Raw genomic sequence first — 20,246 nt, 5'->3', positions numbered from 1 at the left:
TTAAAAATGCAATATCATGACTTCATATAAATTGATAGAATGTGAAATTTGTACACAAGCTAAAATGTGATTAAAAGGATCAAAGGTGAAATATGAAAATAAAATGTACATTATCGCATAATATATTGCATGAAATCATATATATGAAAACCTTGGAACTGTATGCCAAGGTCAGAAATTTCATTAATGTGCGCAAGTGGCCAAAACATGTCATTGTTTCCCGAATAAAGTTTATGCGCATATTATTGCAGATTTACATTTCACATAAAAATAGTTGGTTGGAACCACAGCAATTGTCACTTCTCTCGCCTTTTTCAGTTTTTTACATTTTAGCGAATTAAGTCCACTGATAAAACGTGTGTTCTGTCTTGTCTTTTGGATCCTGTTTCATAATTCATCTCTCATTTTGGTTTACACCATGTATAATCCGTCAGGTTTATTAGAGTGTCCCAAAACAAGGTGAGTCCAACCTTCGCAACATCCATCTTCAGATCTTCCTAAACACTGGCTTTACTAGCACTTGCTGGTACCATCTGAGTAACATTCTGTTGCCTGTGTCGTTTAGTCTTTAGTCTGACTAAGCACATTTATGTAAACATCCTTAAAACATACATTCACTAAATTTAGCAAAATTGAAATAATAGTTAAGATAATAATTATAAATAAGTTAATATGACTTGTTTTTAAACAATACCTATTTTTGGACTGCCAGTAGTTTTAATCAAGATGTATTCTCTTAAAACAAGTGTTAATATCAAAAGCAACTGTGCTTCTCAAAAAAATGTAACTTATTTAAAAGGGATTGTTTACCACAAAAATTATAAATATGTCATTATTTACTCACCCTCATGTTGCTCCAAACCGGCATGACTTTTTTTTCCCCATGAAACACAAAATGAAATAATAGATGCAAACAATGAAAGTGAATGGTGACTGAGGCTAACATTCTGCCTGGTCTATCCTTTTGTATTCCACAGAATCAATAAAGTCACACAGGTTTGAAATGACATAAGTGAGTAAATAATAACAGAACTTTATTCCTTTAAGAATAATTTACCCACAATAATTTTTCTTTACTGGCAAACTAGACAAATACTGTATACTGATTAAGAAAATTATTTTTGCAGTGTCCAGTCATTTGTGATAACTGGCAAAGTATTTTTGACTGATCCACTAAAGAATCATTCAGACCATTCAATGTGTAAATTGGGTCATTGAAGAGAACTGATCAAAAGAAGATTCACTCAAAACAAATCTAACTGATGAAATATTTTAGAGCACAGCATAACTAAATACATTCACAATTGCATATAGACAATAGGTATATAGACCTAGGTGTGTATCTGTTGTATGTGCAGATGTATTCCCTTCTTGCTTTACCCCCTCAGCTCTTCTATTGCAGTGACAGGAAGTGGCACTAATGCAATGGCAGTTCTTCAGAGCCATCTCCTTGCATATTTTCAGATGGGGCAATTTTTCCCCATGCTGAAGGGCAAAAGGAGACATTTTGCCCCCTGGCTCCCTCAGTGTGAGAGCTGAAAGGCTGGTTCTGTCAGGTGATGAACTTTCAGGTGGAGTCTTTTCTCATTTTTCTTGCTCATATTGTTGCTCTTATTCATCAGTAACAGTGTCACGCTCTTCTCCTGCCTAAACAGGCTATCAGCTTCTGGGCTAAATACAATGACCTTGACCTGTGTCGACCACTTTGGCTGAGCTGCCACACTGCTATGCACTGATGAATGCCAAATAAACATGCTTCAGCTATTAACATATCTCTTATTCCTCCATTTCTGTCCTTTAAATTTTATTAAAGGGGAAATTCTGTATCGTTCCAAACCCTTATGCTGTTAGTTTTTTTCAGTGGAACACTAATGGAACATTTTTGAAGAATCTTCAAGCAGCTTTTTTCCATACAAGGTCATTTTTCACTGATAATATTTCTTTCTGTAGCAGTTCGCAAATGTCATACTAGATTTTTCATATTTGAACTGGCATGCTCAAAACATATTTTTAAATCTGAACATGGATACTAATTACATTTCAGAGCTTTGTTGGAGCCGTGGAGGGGCATATATTTTATACTGTTGCTTTTATGGTGTTTTTTGTCCTTTTTTGAGCTTTGAAGACGTGGTCACTATGAACTGTTGTTCCAAGGAAAAAACAACAGCAAATTAGTTTATTGTAATGATCTGAGGGTGATTAAATAATCACAGAATTTGTATTTTTGGGTGAACTTCCTTTAAAGGAATATTCCGGGTTTAATACAAGTTAAGCTCATTCAACAGCATTAGTGGCATAATGTTGATGGGACGATATGGTTATCTCATGATTCGGTTCGATATACGATATGAGGTTTACGATTCAATATTATCTCGATTCGATACGATAACACTTAAATAATAAAGTATGGAGGAAATTGTGTTTATTTTTTGAAAAATGTTTGCACAAAATGCACATCATAATTTCTCATCAAAATAAAGTTCTTTAATACACAATATAAATTTTCAAAGTTTAAATAAGAGTTTCTCATAGACCTTTCACTATAAGAAAAGATCATAAACAAATCTTCTTTCTTTCGGCTGCTCCTGTTAGGGGTCGCCACAGAGGACCATCCGTGATCTGCATATTTGACTTGGCACAGGTTTTACGCCAGATGCAAAAGATAATAAACAAATAAGCCTTCAAAAATAGTGGGCTACATTCCAGCTGATCAGGCGCAGAACAAGCAATAGAACTGAACCTGTCCTGAAAAAGTATGTGGGAGTGTATATTTATTTTTTAATAATTTGTCTTGATTATTAGAATCACATTTTAGCTTTTTGAAAATAAAAAAAGTCTACTTTCTGTCAATTAATATTATTTCTTGAAATTGTGTATATATAATAATGAAATGAGCTGCCAATATTTGAAATAATGTGTACAATTTATAAGTAATAACACTGAGTTACATTCATTTGTATAATGTGCTATTATGGTACTGTCACTTTAAGAGTTTAATACGCATCTCACAATAAGGAGAGAGATGTCTCGCTTTTATCAGCACAACCGTGCTATTTGTGATCAAAATTAATATTTATTTTAACTTTTTTATCTGACTGTATAGAACAGACAGGATGTTAAAAGACACATTATTCAACAAAAGTGGAGTGTGGGATTTCATCTTTGGAGACACATTACACAGAAAAAATGGTCTGTTTTAATTTTAAGCACTTTTCAACAAAACAACGATTTTCCAGGTATTCCAGAACTTAAATTTTTAAGAGCTAAATTCAAGCACTTTAAGCACTTCAAAGACCTTGTGTGAACTCTGTAAACAGTGTAGAAAAAAGTGCAGTAGGGGTAAAATCAAGCAATAGGGAGATTATAATGTTTGACGGGTTATTTAATTTATTATCACATGGACAGAAAACAATGTTTAAAATTTTGAAATATTGAGGTTTGCCTCGATATGGTTCATAATTTTTTTGGGTTCACAATATATCAAAATTCAGTATATCATCCCAATTAATTTTCCTTTTCTATAAAAAAAAAAGCAAAAATCAAGGCATTTGCAATGGAAGTGAATGTGGACAATTTTTGGAGGGTTTTTAAAGGCATAAATGAGAAGCTTATAATTTTATAAAAGCACTTATATTAATTCTTCTGTTAAAACTCATGTATTATTTGAGCTGTAACGTTGTTTAAATTGTCATTTTTACAGTCGTTTTAGGGGTTGTTGACGTTACATCATCATGGCAACGAAGTTGTAAAATTGGCTATAACTTTACACAGAAAAGGTTAGTAAGTGGTTTATCACACTAAAATCATGTATATTGTTTATGTCTTGTGGCTATACTTTTGAAACAGTGATTATTTTAACGTTCAAAAATTGGCCCCCATTCACTTCCATTGTAAGTGTCGTACTGTAACCCAGATTTATTTCCTTTTTTTAAAGAAAATAGGGGCAAGTCAAAATACATTTTTGTGGTAATCAGTATTATGCCACAAATGCTGTCGGTTGAGCTTAACTTGTATTGAACCTGGAATAGTCCTTTAAGCCTTTGCAATACCACCTAGTTTTCTACCTGGTTTATATTCTGTTACAGAGTATCATCATTTTTGCCATCACCTTTAGCTTCAAATAGCTCAGAAATATTGACATTCATAATGGGCCAATGGATGCTGTCATCAAGGTGATGTCCTGTCTAAGAAACAGAACTAACCGTACACGTATATCGTTACACACTTTGGCAGACCTGACCGTGATGCAAGGGCACACATGCTCGCAGCAGCGCTCTGTTATGGTACACTCCGCAAGCATGCAGAGCCAACTGTTTGCATGCTGTTGCAGTGCACATGTGTATGCCGTGAGTTTAGTGTGGAAATTAGTGGTCAACCGATATGGGTTTTTTAATGGCCGATATCTAGAGAGCAGAGTGGCCAATACAATGTCTATATATCGCACAATTTAATATAGTAAATAAAATAAACATAAAATTATTAAAAATAATATTGTATTTTAAATGGTAGATGGCAGTTTCTGTTTAGTCATCAGATTTTTTAAATTTATTTGCACATGAAGAAATTGTTAATATATTAGGAAATAACTGTTCACACGGTAGTCCAGCAACCATGGATGGCATTGTCCATGTTAGCAATTGCATTTTCTCAAAAAATACAGAATCAAACCAATTGCACACACAGTGCATAGTGAATAAGACATTTACTTGTAGCACACGTGAAGTGCTTTTACTTTGAAGTTGCACTCAAGCGCTCGTGTGGATCCAGCGTGAGCAGCAATCTCCTGACTGTTTAAACTGCCTGGATCGCCTGCTTGAATTGTCACAGACTGACCGTCATGATTTGTGAATCAGAAGAACTTGTGATCCTGATCCTGAAGTTTTTGATTCTGTCTGATAGAATACATGCTTCAGAGGAAGATATTAGATGAGTGGTCGACAGGTAGAAAATGCTGGATTTTCGTGAGGTTCGTGAATTACATCTGTTTAAACAAGTTGTCTGCATATTTGCAGATGGTATATAATAGAAGTTTTGTTGATATTTGTCATTTATCATTGGAAAAGAAAGTTAAAAGTTACAGGGAACTGTTGAGGAGAGACTGTCAGAATACGTGCTTTAGATGTAAATAAATGAGCGCCCCACAGGACACTGGATTTGCTCAAGTTTTGTGAGGTTTGTTTATTACATCTGTTTAAATGAGATATGCGCATATTTGCAGACAGTATATGATATTAGTTTAATTGATATTTGCATTATTATCATAAGACAAGACAGTTAAAAGTTACAGGGAACTGTTGAGGAGAGACAGGGAGAATGAAAGAGGTGAGCACTTTAACATTATGAGCTCAAATGCGTGTGCCGCGGCTCTGATATGCGGACTGTTTAATTGAGACTGTTTTGCACACTGTTTGTAGCAACAAAATGAACCGTGACTGGTCTTTTACATGTCTCAGTTGCATCACATGCAAGCAGGTGATTTTTCTTGCCCTCAAGAAACAAATCAGCCAAATGGGAAAATTTATTGGCCGATGCCAATAATTAAAAAAGTCAGAACATCGGATGATTTATCGCCTTTGCGATATTTTGGTCGACCACTAGTGGAAATGTTTGTATCTGCCCTGGTTTGATGTGGTTGTTGTTGTACTGGCACTGGATAGAGAATCTGGTTTCAAGGGATTTTTTTCCCCCCATGTACATCTTGTTGCCTAGCTGGTGATACTCTTAGTAAGCAATAGCGCAGACTGAATGCAAGAACAAGTTCTGTGTGAACAGCCCCTTAGGGATACTGGACTTCGTTTAGTGTTACAGTATCTGTGGTTGTCAGAAAACAGTTTTAGGTGTGTACCTGTTGGCTAGTTCACCCTTTGTGAGTTCAACACGTTCATTCAGGAACTCATGTGAGAACCACTTCCTCTGTGTATGAACTAAGCAATAACTCCTGGAGTTGAATTTGGATCAGTGTGTTTGTGAATGCAGCTACTGTGTGTGGAGAGCTGGCATTTCGTGAGGTATGAAGACAAAGTTGGACATGAATTTTGGTTTCACAGAATAAGTAAAACTGTTTAAAATAAATCAGAGCAAATTTTCATCATTTTCACAATGCTTTTCTTGACCTAAAAACTCTAGTGTAGGAGAAGTTTCGGATGTTAATATGATTTTACACAATTTTAAAAAGGTTCTCAGACATAATAGTTCAGTATACTATGTGATAGATGTAAAGTATGCACTTACAATATAAGTCTATGGGGTAAGGCATCCGGAGTGTTTAAAGTAGAAATGTGCAGCTTGTGTTTTTGTCAAAGTACATTAATTCTGTGCAAAAAGGTGTGTTATTTGAGCATAAATTTTAATTCTTTTAGTGGTGGGAATTCTTTTCTAGTCAGATAAACTTCTGGATATGCATTACGAATATAGTCTATGTCCTATTTGTGGAGTTTCTTCCATTTAAACCGCCTCTTTCTGGTATCCTTGCACGTCATGAAAAAATGACAGTTTACAGAATTTGCTAGGACATGAAGAGATCAAGACTGGAAAGATATTGTATTATAACTTTGCTAAGACAAGGTTAGTAAGTAATTTAATATGCTAGTCTCATGTTAACATAGTGGTTAAATAAATATTTCGGGTTCAATACAATGTAAGCGCAATCGACAGCATTTGTGACATGATAATTCCCACAAAAAAATAAAAATAAAATTTGATTCATCCCTCCTTTTCTTTTAGAAAAAGCAAAAATCAAGGTTCCAGTGAGGCACTTACAGTGGAAGTAAATGAGGCCAATTTTTGGAGGCTTTAAAGTCCGAAATGTGAAGCTTATAATTTTATAAAAGCACTTACATTAATTCGTCTGCTTAAACAGATTTGTAAAAATGGGTGTAACTTCACACAGAAAAGGTTAGTAAGCGATTTTTATGACACTAAAATCTAAAATCTATAGTCTTGTGACTATATCTGTAGTTGAAACAGTGAGTATTTTTACGTTTACAGGTTGGCCCCATTCACTTCCATTGTAAGTGACGGTGAAATGTGCATAACAAATCACAAAAGCAAGTGTCCCTTCTTCTCATTTAATTCTATTGAATGAATCATCTGCGAATGTTGCTGTTTTTCATATACATGCCAGCTAAAGTAAAAGAACCTTTTACTCCAGTCCAAATTACTCAAGCAGACCAATGCATCAATACTTAGTCACAAAATGGGGAGACAGGATTACACTTCTTTACCGCCATCACCTTTTCCCTGAGTTCCATAAATAAGGTGCTTGACCTTGTGGCTGAGCCATGTAATATTGACTTTGGACCATGATTAAGTCCAAAAAGTTGAGTGAATTTTAAAGCTAGTTTGTACTGAGGGGGATTAAATGGAAATTATGTGTGTCATGCTGGAAGCTGGGTTTTCGTGATTCATGAACTTTATCAGAATGTTGACAGCATGTTCTACAAAGGCCTGCTCTGTGCTTCAGGCTCCAATCTCAAATTCATACGAAGTGTTGGAAGTCGGGAACCGCTTCATATTCAGAACTGGTTGGAATTATTTTTAATGATTGTTCGGTTTTGTGAATGGTTCTTGAATGTCTGCATTCATTCTACTCTCACAGTGTTTGCTTAAACGCTACTGAATCTACAGCACCACATATGAGAAACAATGCTTTAGCTTACTTGTGAGCTTGCAGTCTGAACTGAATATATTTAAGTATTTTTGAACAATTATTTGAATGTAGGGGCTTCCTCAAAAACACAAAGAATCGTTAAAGAAATAATTAATGAACATGAAATCGTTACATTTCTAACAACTCCCATCCCTATTCATGCAAACATCTGGGAACAGCGGTGTGGGCTTGCACAGGCCTGTACCTGTTTTATTCTCTCCTTCTCCTGATTGCCTTCTCACATACCCTCTTTCTTTCTTTCTCTCTCCCTCCATCACTCTCTTTTCCTTGTTTTTTTCTGTGCTTTAACGGCCTGATCACTTTTTCTGTCTCCCTCTCTGTTGCCTTTTATTAGCTTGGCTCTCCATAGATCTCCATGGATTTGGTAATGAGTGGTAAATACAGTCATGTCTTATCACCGTTATTTATAGCCCATCTGAGAAAATGTGTGTGCTCTGGGTGTCTATTTTTTGTCATTGCTAATTTTATATTTCTTCAATAGAATGTCATCCGTATCTAGGCCTGATGGGGGTGGGGGGGTGGGGGACGACTTCTTAACTGATATTTCTTTTTCATCAGGATCTTAATTATTGAATTAACTCATTCCATTAAAGTTCATTAGAACTGAACGTATTTACAAAGGAAAAACTCATAGCTTCATCCTTAATTCATGGGGGTCCAGGCTTTAAAGCTCTTGTCAAATTCTACTTTGTACTTGCCCTTATGAAAATGTACCACAGTTCTTGCATAATAGGCCTATCCATGGTATTATTAAGAGCATGGTGATCACAAGTAAAACCATGCTCTTTATTACAAGATGTAATTATGGTTTCTAAAAAACAAACTATGAAATTTATGCATGCAAATATTAATGCAGATTTATCCATGTAGAGACAAAAAAAAAAAAAAAAAAGACATATTCCCCTAATATACAATATTTAGTATAATTATAATTAAAGTGACAAAGAGGGCCACTCGGCTCTTTTGTTGTGGCCAGTGAATGCGCTGCGCGGGAGGTCCAGTACCACTCGGCTCTCACACGGTGGCCAGTGCGTGCATTGTGCAGGAGGGACTTTCCCACTCTGCAGCCAGTTGATGCGTAGCTCGGGAGGGTTGATCCTGCTCTGCTCTCACACTGCACGGTTTAATCGGGTAGCGGCGTTTCGTCAAACTTCTGGAGTATTTGGTGTTTTCCATGCACAGCAATAAATGGCAGCGCTTAAATAAGAGTGGGGGGATTGACCGGCCCAATGCTCAAACGGCCCACCGGGAAAAGTCCCAGTGGGCCAGATGGCCAGTCCATCACTGCCCATGATGGACTTGTACTGAAGGAGGGGACCCGAGCCATGTCTACAGCAGGAAACAGTGTTTTCAGTGCAATCGTTTGCCAAAACTACCTTATTAATTGTTTTCTGACACCGGTCTTTTATTGTGGTATAACATACCGTATCTCAGATAACCCCACCCCTAAATGGCAGGTAATGACAAAACTGACTGTAATTGATTACATGTCAGTCAAATGGCTTTTCCTGACTAAGTGGGCGGTTATTGAGCAGTTTAAGCTGCAATAAGTGCCAGGCCTTTTACTGTTTAATCAAAGGTCTGGCTACACCTAGACTAGTAACCACCTAGCAACCACATAACCATGAGTTAAACGACTCCGAACACCTTAGCAAACACATAGCAATGTCCTTACAAACACCCATAGGTTTGTGGCGGCGAGTTTTGCATGGGCAAACACCATTCACGTTTTCTTCAGAAATCATAAAAAGTCAAAACTGCTAATATAACATTTGAACTGTTCCCTCCCTGATAGTTATTTTCTCCATATGCTATGCTGAATCTGAGAATGATTCGAGTGATGACAGTATATGGTAATTGGGTTAAACCTGATGAGTTCACTCAGCGGAAACGCAGCCTGGAACCGGCAGAACAGGTGCAGTGATACTGTACACCTCTGCAAGCTCTTATTCGTTCTTATATTTCCACATGAGTCAGCATTGTGAAAGACCCCTATCAACACAAATAATACCATGTAAGGCTTTTGCATGGGTCTCCTGGTCCTATGCTCCACTTAACAGCCCTCTGTATGTTTGTTCTGTCAGCTTTCGAGGGCCAGTGAACATTCTTTTGACAACACTGGACAGCGCCACAAGGTCGGACTCATGCGAACATATGTCTGCTCAGCTCATGGTCTTATCATTGGGAACATGTTCCATACAATACTGCTTATCATTTCAGTTTTGTGCTTGTTCTATAATGTAGAAGCCGTCTTTGAATTGACATGTACAGGGCCCAAAACAAACTTTTTGCCACTTTGGTCAGACTTTTAATGGACAGAAGCGACATAAAGGTGTTTTGCATAAATTTCAATGCATACATTTTGTACATTTTGTATGCATAAATTTTTTACATACGGTTTGTAAAAAATAGTTTATTTATTTTCCATGCCCATCCGACAGAAAAACGATGGGCAGCGATTATCATGACGACAGCAAAGTTGTCATGATAGTCAGAGCAAGTTTTATTTGTGTGCCTTCCACAAACTCTGCTGCCTATATAGTGAATTTACAAAAATGCCTATTTAATGTCCACAAGGCCTGATCAAAGGCACATTGAGGACATCTGTGAATAGCTTTGCAATTGAGACTCTCCAGTCCTCACCTGACTCTGCTGTAAGCTCCTGACCCTCTATTAACAGACTGTTTCCTATCCAGATGTTAGGCATGTGTGTGCCCATCCCTCCCCGCCTGTGATAGACACGCACATAGTGGAAAAGTTTCACATTCATTTTCTCTTCTGTTTTGCTGCTAAGAGCTTACAGAGAAAGGCATTAGCGTTGAATTAGACTGCGGAAACACATTCGTGGCCTCTCCATCTGTGAATTTTTAGCTGTGGGTTTCATAATGGCCCCTGAGTTTGAAATAGGCATGGTTGACCGGGCCCGACACGAGAGTTTCTCCATCTTCATGACTTTTACAGAGGAGGAGAGAAGGGAGAACTTTTCTCTTTGAAAGGAGAACTTTTAAAGTGTTTTACTAGGCACGAGGTTCAAGTAATTTGTCTGTCTGCAATGAAAGCAAAAATGCTGTGTGATGTGCCACGATCACAGCTAAGCAGAACATATTTGATGTTTAATATGCTCTATTTTATTTTTCTTTTTTTCTTTTTTCGGTTTACACAGCCACAGAGACAAGTGTGATTTCTACGGACACCTATTTCAGTTAAACCTGGTAGGTAGTAGGGACATTTTTGTGTTCATTCTAAAAAATTAATAATTAAAAAATTCTCTTGATTTACAGTATCTCTTTTTTTCACATTCCATCTCTATTTTCTACCCTCTCTCACTCACTGTGGTCTTTAGATGAACAGTGATTTTTAGTTACTGTTTCTATTAATATTCCACCCCACAACCTGGCATAGAACTCAATATCTGGGTATAGCTGGTAATTAAGCCCAAACTGTTATAGAAGCTAAGGGTGGCAATGCATTAACATTTACCTTCTGTGGCTCTTAAACATTGCCTGCAGTGTATTCACCAGCACCTGCTCACGCAAAGGTCACCCATGGAAATCCCTTTGCCAAAGGCCGCAAACCATTCTTCTTGAAACGTGTGGTTTTCACTGATCTCCGATTTACTGTTGAACCACAGAAGTGCCTCTTTGGATACTAACATATCTTAATTTATTACAAATTTCCCTCATAATCTCCCTCTCTGTTTACATCATGCATCTCATGTCTACATTGTGTCTATACTGGAAATGCACAATGGATTGATAGATAGATAGATAGATAGATAGATAATTTCATTCTCTTCCTCTGTTTTTTCTTTTTTTTTCTTGCATTCATTAGGAATGTCCCCTCATTACTAGAGGTGGGGGAAAAATCGATATGTTAAAGTATTGCGGTATTTTTTCCTTGCGATATTGTATCGATGCTCGTGCCCCAAAAATCGATATTGTTATTTACATTTTTCCACATACATTTTTTGGTCATGGGGAAAAAAACGTTCACTCAACCAAATTGATCTAGTACTTAAACAACAGTCCAATAGATGCCGCAGTTATTATGCTTTACCACTGAGACAAAACGGAACTCTTCAGACATGACCCACAATGTTGAAAAGTTGTTGACAGCATGGATACCTCGGAGACTATTCAAAATTTGCCTTCCTCTTTCAAATCCAGAGTTTGGCAGCATTTTGGCTTGTCCAGGGTTTTTCCATCATTAAAAATTATTATATTCGTCTTGCGGTCGGCGCTTTACACGCACTAAATATGCAGCGTGAGCCATCAGAGACCCAGCGTGAGGGAACCGCTCTGCTGCATGTGCCAAAATAATGTGACAATAATGTTCTGTTAGAATGGTGTTAGATATAATGAAATAAACTGGCCTTGTTTGCTTCAGATTTTCAGAAAGATTCCTTAAATCATTAAGAGCCTGATGGAAGGAAAACAATGTCTGTTATGGAGTAGGAAACAAACCCTAACCCTAACCCTAACCCTTAAATAAAATAAGGTGTTAATTAAGTTTAAACATTTTTCGAATTCAAAAGGTTCCATATAGTTACTTAGACAATAAAAAATATCTTGTATCCAATGTAAATGTATACGACATACTGTATGTTTAGTGTACTTCAAAAAAAAAACATTGTTCACCTCTGTTTTTTGTTTAAACTATCTCTTTTAGTTGCAAGGACTGCAGGACTTAATATTTTATATGTTCACTTCTTAGAAGGCAATTTTATGTAAATTTAACAATGCATTTTGTGATTTGGTAACAATTCTCTGAAGTGCTTTGAAGAATAATGAGAAACAGTGAGTAAAATATCACAATATATCGCAGTTTTAAATCACAATACACCAAAAATAAAGAATCGCAATAATATCGTGACCTAGATATCGATATAACTTTGTATCGCCAGTTACCTTGTGATTCCCACCCCTACTCATTACTGTCTTGCTTGACTGGATTGACCTGTGAGCAACTGATTAACTTCCTGTTGTCTGACCTCAGAATCTCACCATTGATTGCCCATGATATGCCTGAGCGCACAGCTCTCCGTCGTAAAGCTGGAGGAGAGATAGTTGTGGGATGGTGTGGGGAATGCATTTCATTCACTTGAACGAAAAATAGGGTTTCCTCAGCGGGCAGTCATGCCTTTGCCCTTGTGCGTAAATCTGACATGGAAAAAGCTTGACACTTATCATACATATCTAAGTGAAACAAGATATTCAATGTGAAAAGATGTAGGGCGGGACTTTATTTTATCCATTTGGATTTTATTAGATTGTGAGAAGTGGACGTTACATTCCAGAATGGAGCCAGGCGGTTGGAAGGAAGGGGTTGAAAAATAAAAGAGATTTGTGACATCAGCCAAAAAGGAAAGTCGTTTTAGAAGCAGAGAAATTTATTAGATTTTCAATAAGTATTACAAAACATTTCTATTTTTCTTCTTTTATTACAGGGGGTAAACATGGACAGATGTATTGTGCAGAATAAGACCATGAATGTGCAAGTAAGAAAATAAAGTAAATATGGTCGATAGGGATTTTATGTTGACTTTACATGCATTTATCCTCCTATCTGGCTTAATGAGTAAGTGTAACAATGCTTTCCGATAAATGTGGTTAATTCCACTCAAATGTCAACCTTACCATTGAACAACCAAGTGTTTATCAAAGATAAATGGTGTTTGCCCTATTTCTCTGTATTGGAGAGCTGTAATGAATTTTTCATTGCTACAAATGCATTATAACTATATCTGCCTTATCTTATGGTTTCAAAAGAGAGATCAAGGAACTAATAAGCATCTATAAGCATTTTCCAGAAAAAAAGAATTTTTTGGGAATTGTTTACTCTTGTCAAATAATAGAACTGCTTCGTAAATTTTGAAAGGCCAAAGTCACTGCGCTCCACTGCTCAGTCACATCGATAACGTTTTATAGTTTCTGTTTATGGGCTACTTCTTTGAACTATGATCTGCTTTAAGATTACTGCATTTACTGCCTTCCTATAATATATAGATAGGACTTAGAGTTTAATAGGCAATTCATTCATTTTTATTTCTAGCATTAATTTAAATGTTTGACTTGATTATAAATCCTATCGATTTGATTTAGTCAGATGTGTTTAAGTTCAAGCCTTTCATTATTTATAGATTCAAAAGAGTGATTCACTCACATCACAAATTTTGCAAATGTTTTGTTGTATCTAATGTGTTGTAAATGTATATAAGATGAATGTTATATCTGATCCAAAGCAGAGCAGTGAAAAAAATAAATACTGTAGTACACTAATGAAAATGTAATATATTTATTGTCCTTAAATTGGCTTCATTTTCAGTTTTCTTTTGGTGTTGGGGAGAAATGTGACCTAGGAATGTTTTCGTGAGATACACCTATTATAATTTAATAATTAATTAATTATATTTATTTATCACACATATACATTTGCACATATACAGTGAAATTCTTTTTTTTCCACATATCCCAACTAAGCTGGGGTCAGAGTGCAGGGTCAGCCATGATACACCGCCCCTGGCGCAGATAGGTTCAAGGGCCTTGCTCAAGGGCCCAACAGTGGCATCTTGGCGGTGCTGGGGCTTGAACCCCCGACCTTCTGATCAGTAACCCAGAGCCTTAACCGCTGAGCCACCACTGCGTAATAGGTTATCATATAATGGCATAATTGATTGAACTCAGTGAAAGGACTGTTTTTGCGCCTGCTTTGGTTCTATAGGAGATTCATTAGATTATTTGATTTTAGATTGATGTGTGAAAGAGCATGTGTTCTTGCATAGAAGTCCACACCTGTGTGTCCAGGTGTTTGCATGTTGATGCGACCCAGGAGTGCGTGCGATTGCACTGGGGGAAATAGAGAACTCTGCCGTGTTGATTATTTGACCTCTAAGAGAACAGCTGTGTCTATACTGTGAACAGCCACGAGCTGAGCATCACTGTCGGTTTACTTCCCCCAAACCTCAGGACACCAACCACACATTATATCTGGAAACCCTGCCTGCGAATACAGGTCACTTAAACCACTGCAGCTCTTTTTTCTCACTGGCCTCATTTCTAATGCAAAGTAGAGCAAAGCTTGAGCTTAAGTAATAACAGAGTTTTAGAAATGATTCACAACATTAAAAAAAGTGATTAACATCAGGGATTTCCACTTACAGTTTTTCTCTCTCTGAATAGAAGAGCTTCCTTAGGAAGTGGGAAGGAAAAGAGGGGAGCTGAATGGCCAGAGCAAAAAGAAGTTAGAGGAATAGGTTATCAGCAGGGATTAGAGTGTGCAGCTGCCCATAGAGATTACTGGGACAGTGTCAGAAGGATTACTGGACAGGGATGGACTATGCAGTCTTTATACTTGCATACAGCTACACTGGGTGAATCTCACAAAACCTGTCAAGAACATGTTCGGGTCATTTTTTTTTTACCCCAAAATCAAAAGTTAGTAAGAGGAAGTTAAGGAGAAAATGAAGCCTATTTTAGGGACTATTTTTTGATTGTGCCAATATTTTCATGACAATAAGGTACCTCCCCTAACCCAATGCAATTCTTATTACCGTAATGTAAGAAAATGTTAACTTCCTTTTAAAAACACACCCCAAAGTAACGACAAAACTTTAATCGCAATGTATGCATGCACAAATAGAAAACTGAAATTCTGATACAATTTTGCAATTCGTTTAGAAAGTGGTCCAAAATAAACTCCCATATTAAAGCAATTAGTAACTAATGAGAATCACCATTGAAAATAAAATAAAAAACCCTCTAAAGTAGAAGTAAACCATAAAGTAAAATGTCCGGCTGCATTACGGTAATTTGCGGGGAAAATGTAGTGTCTGTTCATTATGCTTTATAATCAAGACAATAATGAATATTATTAGATTAATTTCAAAATACCTTAATGGTCTTTTTTTGTGATTTTGGCAAGAAATGTGACCTAGAAAAGCTTTCTTAAGATTCACCCTACTAGTGCCCTGGTCTCTTTCATAAATCCACCCCTAGTCCTATCTCAAAATCTTTCTCTAACACACATACTGTATACACACACGTATGCAGCACAGCAATGAATATTATATCCACTGCAAGCCCCCTAAAAGGTACAGCTGACGCGGTTGGTATCTTTATGCTCCTTTATCGACTGTCATCCAGCCCAGGAAGCATCCAGCCATGACATTAGTGCAGACTGACTAGATTTGTGTTTTTTGCAAAATTCAGATTAAAAACATTTTATAAGTCCTGTTTCCCAGAGCGCACCATTCTCCTCTGTAGCTATCCATTACGCCAGCTATTCAATTACAGTGCTTGTGAGTTCAGTGGTGGGGTGGGAAGGGTTGTGACTCACACTTAGGGCTTTATGTAATTTATTCACTCTTTCAAAGACCTCCCAGTGTCCAAAAAAAAAAAAAAAAAATGTTTTAAAACTTTAGTAATTATTTTTGTGATTCCGTTTGATGACACTGGTGACGCGGAAAGTACACATTTCAGCTTTAAAATGACACAAATAAATTTTATTTTTTGCTACACATTAGATTATACAATTTTAAACATTTACAAGTCTTCTTCGTTAAACAAATCTATAATAACCCTGCCTAGAACAACATTCCTCTTAAAGAAACATAGTCCTAACCCTAACTCTACCCCTAACTATAGCCAAAACCATAACCTGCCCCTAAAATCAGAGATAGTTTAGAAGCATCTAATCCTTGCCCTATGCCTAAAATCTGATTGGTTAATAGGAATGCTGTTCAACGACAAACAGGAATATTGATTAAGGAACATGTGCTACTTGGCAAAATCACGACCACCAGAGCATTTGCTGGGCTTACTCTGTCCTCTCTGAGCTGACACCATCCTCCTCGGTTGTGTAAGACCCATGGGCTCAAGACATGTGAGTCGGGTCTCTTTGCAAAGGCAACAGATGGGCACAGGAGGTCAGTCCGCAGCTCTATGCCCGCTCCACAAGTGGGGAAGCTTGGCTTGAGCATACAGGGGGAGGAGTCAGCACACATGGAGAGGAGAACATTCAGCCATCCATGTTGCCCACACAAGTGCTCTAGACATCCATGCTCACACACGGCCTCGGTGGTTTTAAGATGTAAACTCTCTCCACCTGTTTCCAAAGCTCTGTGTGGGGTGATGCTGAATTCGAAATGTGAGTCACCAGAGTGCAATCTAGGTCAGGGTTGTTATAGTTTTTAATTCTTAAGATTATTTTCAATTTGTTCTTTCAATTTTGTTTACATTAGTTTTCACTGTGACTGTTTTAAATTAGTTTTAGTGTTTTCACAATTTTTTCGGCAGAATATTTCGTTTTTTATTTTCGTTTTATTATTTTAAGGTTGGCAAAGTTATTGCATTTCTGATATGAGTTAGCAAAGCAATATTTTTAAAAATGCATTACATTTCTCAAGGCCGCCTAGTGTTACACTTTCAACGCTTCTAATTCCTTTGCTCTCTCTCGCAGGTATGAAGACTCCCTTGAGCCCCACCCAGGTGATTGAAAATGGACAGCTGCTTCTCGTGTTCCCTGACATGCAGCTACAGCAGGAGAAGAAGAAGGTGCTCTACTCCCTCTGTGAAGTCTGCAACATCCAGCTACACTCGGCTGCGCAGGCACAGGTCCACTACAACGGCAAGTCACACCTCAAAAGGGTCAAACAGTTGAATAACGGAGAGCTGCCTGCAGCGAGTGTCAGCACGGCCCCTGCTCCTCTTAGCAGTGCTAGTCAAGGTAAGACATTTCGGCCTAAGAAGACCACCGTCATCCCCTCACCAGGGGAGAGAATCCCTCTGTGTTTCTACTCTATGCCTTGAAATGATCTCTGTGCAGGCGTAAACAGCTATGATGGTAATGCATCCTGAGTTAGCATTTGACTCAGATGCCTGGGTTATAATTTCTCAAGGCATTTTTAAGGCGTTTTTAGTAATTTATTTTCAACAGCAAGAAGCCATTTAGCAAAGCAAGAAGCACACTTACAGCAATCTAATAGCAGGGACAATTTTGCTCAGAAGCACAATGGTGTACCGCCACTGTGGTAAACTATCTTTGCTTCAAAGTCTTGCTTAGTCCTGACATGAGAAATGACCCTTTTTGGGGGGGCCTGGGTAGCTCAGTGAGTAAAGATGCAGACTACCACCCCTGGAGTCACGAGTTTGAATCCAGGGCATACTGAGTGACTCCAGCCAGGTCTCCCAAGCAACCAAATTGGCCCTGTTGCTAGGTTGGGTAGAGTCACATGGAGTAACCTCCTCGTGGTCGCTATAATGTAGTTCTCGCTCTCGGTGGGGCACATGGTGAGTTGTGCATGGATGCCACGTAGAATAGCGTGAGCCTCCACACGCGTTAATGTGCTCAACAAGCCACGTGATAAGATGCGCAGATTGACGGTCTCAGACACGGTGGCAACTGAGATTTGTCCTCTGCCACCTGGACTGAGGTGGGTCACTACGCCACCACGAGGACTTAGAGCGCATTGGGAATTGGGCATTACAAATTGGGGAGAAAATTGGAGAAAATATATAATGAATTAAAAAAACTTTTTTTTTTAAGGTGTAATATTTGCCCTTTGGAATTGTTTTTCAAGGGCATGTGTTACCTTTTATAAGGGAATTTTTTACCTAAATTAATACTTCAATTAAATTAATTAACTGAAAAAATAAAATACAAAATATTAATCTGAACAATTGTTGCAGTTACCAAAGATGGATTATGGCCCAGGAAAATGGGGCCAGTGTCCCAGGATTTCTGGCTACCAGGGTTCTTGAGCTGTGAGGCCCTTATTAGCCCAAGTCATTATTCAAGTAGTCTTTTAATTATTCAGATTGTCAAAAAGTTCTTAATTGTGTACCAATAATATAATCAAATACAATAAAAAATTTAAGATGCATTTAAATAGCACAATGAAGTTACAAAATGAAGAACCCCAGACAATTGATATTGATGTAATTGATAACTGAGGGGTTACACAGTTAGTGGTAAGGATACCTGTGTTCAATTCACGGAAGAGTATATTTTGCATTTAAAAAAAAAAAAAACAAGTAGTGCCGGGCGCATTTCAGTCACTTTCTGTTGCATTGTTGCTCCAAGTGCTGGTTAATTTTTGACCCTGGTGACGTGTGTCCTCAACAACCTGTCACCTAGGGATGTAACCGTTCTCTGAAAAAAAAAAAAAAAACGAACTGTATGGTTCGCAACTCGCAGTTTGGTAAGCATTTGTACAGTGGTTCATGTCAGGTTTCAAGATGCATCTGGAGCACAAGGTTTGGCGAAGAAAATAAAGCGTCAAATAAACAGGCACAGTTACAACCTCCACTAATGGATAAGCTCAGCCTGTGTTTCACGTGGGTCCACTTTCTACAGAGAACAGCTTTCCCATTAGTATGTTAAATCAGTTGATGACATCACAGTTCTGCACGCGTTGGTGTGTAGTTTAAAATAGCAGGGGGAGAAAACAAGCCGCAGACAGAGAAACCCTTGCGTCATTCAAGTCTCCCATCTGGGAATTTTTTTTTTTTTTTGCAGTCAATTACAACAGTGATGGTTTAAAAAACCTTTATAAAACAGGCACTGTTTGCAGACATTGCTTGATGTGAGTGCCGAATACTACATCGATATATGATTAGCTATTTACGCCGACATCACCCAAGGACAGATAGCACACGGCGTGCATAGAGCCGTAGGTGAGCCCAAAACTGTATGCATTCCCTTCCGTTTTAAAGCAGGCACTCAGTTCTAGTTTGGACAGACATGACACAATAACTCAAGCGCTTGGGGTATTCATTGCCAAAGTTATGTTGCCCTGCTCCGTTGATAAAGATGTGGGATTTCCGCAAATACAGTTGAAGTTAGAAGTTTACATACACTTAGGTTGAAGTTATTAAAACTAATTTTTTAACCACTCCACAGATTTCATATTAGCAAACTATAGCTTTGGCAAGTGGTTTAGGACATCTACTCTGTGCATGACACAAGTAATTTTTCCAATAATTGTTTACAGACAGATTGTTTCACGTTTAATTGACTATATCATAATTCCAGTGGGTCAGAAGTTTACATTCACTAAGTTAACTGTGCCTTTAAACAGCTTGGAAAATTCCAGAAAATTATGTCAAGCCTAATTTAGCTTCTAATAGGCTAATTGGAGTCAATTGAAGGTGTACCTGTGGATGTATTTTAAGGCCTACCTTCAAACTCATGGGAAGATCAAAAGAAATCAACCAAGACCTCAGAAAAAAATTGTCGACCTCCACAAGTCTGGTTCATCCTTGGGAGCAATTTCCAAATGCCTGAAGGTACCATGTTCATCTGTACAAACAATAGTACACAAGTACAAACACCATGGGACCACCCAGCCATCATACTGCTCAGGAAGGAGACGCATTGTGTCTCCTAGAGATGAACGTAGTTTGGTGCAAAAAGTGCAAATCAATCCCAGAACAACAGCAAAGTACCTTTTGAAGATGCTGGAGGAAATAGGTAGACAAGTATCTATATCCACAGTATCCATCGACATAACCTGAAAGGCTGCTCAGCAAGGAAGAAGACACTGCTCCAAAACCACCATAAAAAAGCCCGATTACAGTTT

At 37.7% G+C, this 20,246-nt stretch overlaps 1 protein-coding gene across 4 annotated transcripts in view; it reads left to right on the top strand.

Moving 5' to 3' along the window:
* LOC127447916 (zinc finger protein 385B-like) overlaps window positions 1-20,246 on the top strand; it is a 191,623-nt gene that overhangs the window by 29,238 nt on the left and 142,139 nt on the right. For 2 of the 4 annotated variants that reach the window (XM_051710119.1, XM_051710115.1), the window contains exons 1-2: window positions 16,722-16,813; window positions 17,126-17,392. In XM_051710119.1, coding sequence (XP_051566079.1) covers window positions 16,798-16,813; window positions 17,126-17,392 — 283 coding nt within the window. In that variant the 5' untranslated portion in view covers window positions 16,722-16,797. Of the gene's footprint in view, window positions 1-16,721; window positions 16,814-17,125; window positions 17,393-20,246 lie in introns of those variants that run through there. The other 2 variants (XM_051710117.1, XM_051710118.1) reach the window with 1 other exon arrangement.

Source organism: Myxocyprinus asiaticus, chromosome 11, assembly GCF_019703515.2.
Source record: "Myxocyprinus asiaticus isolate MX2 ecotype Aquarium Trade chromosome 11, UBuf_Myxa_2, whole genome shotgun sequence".
Taxonomy (NCBI): domain Eukaryota; kingdom Metazoa; phylum Chordata; class Actinopteri; order Cypriniformes; family Catostomidae; genus Myxocyprinus; species Myxocyprinus asiaticus.
Note: the sequence above shows the minus strand (reverse complement) of the source record. Positions and strands in the feature narration are given on the sequence as shown.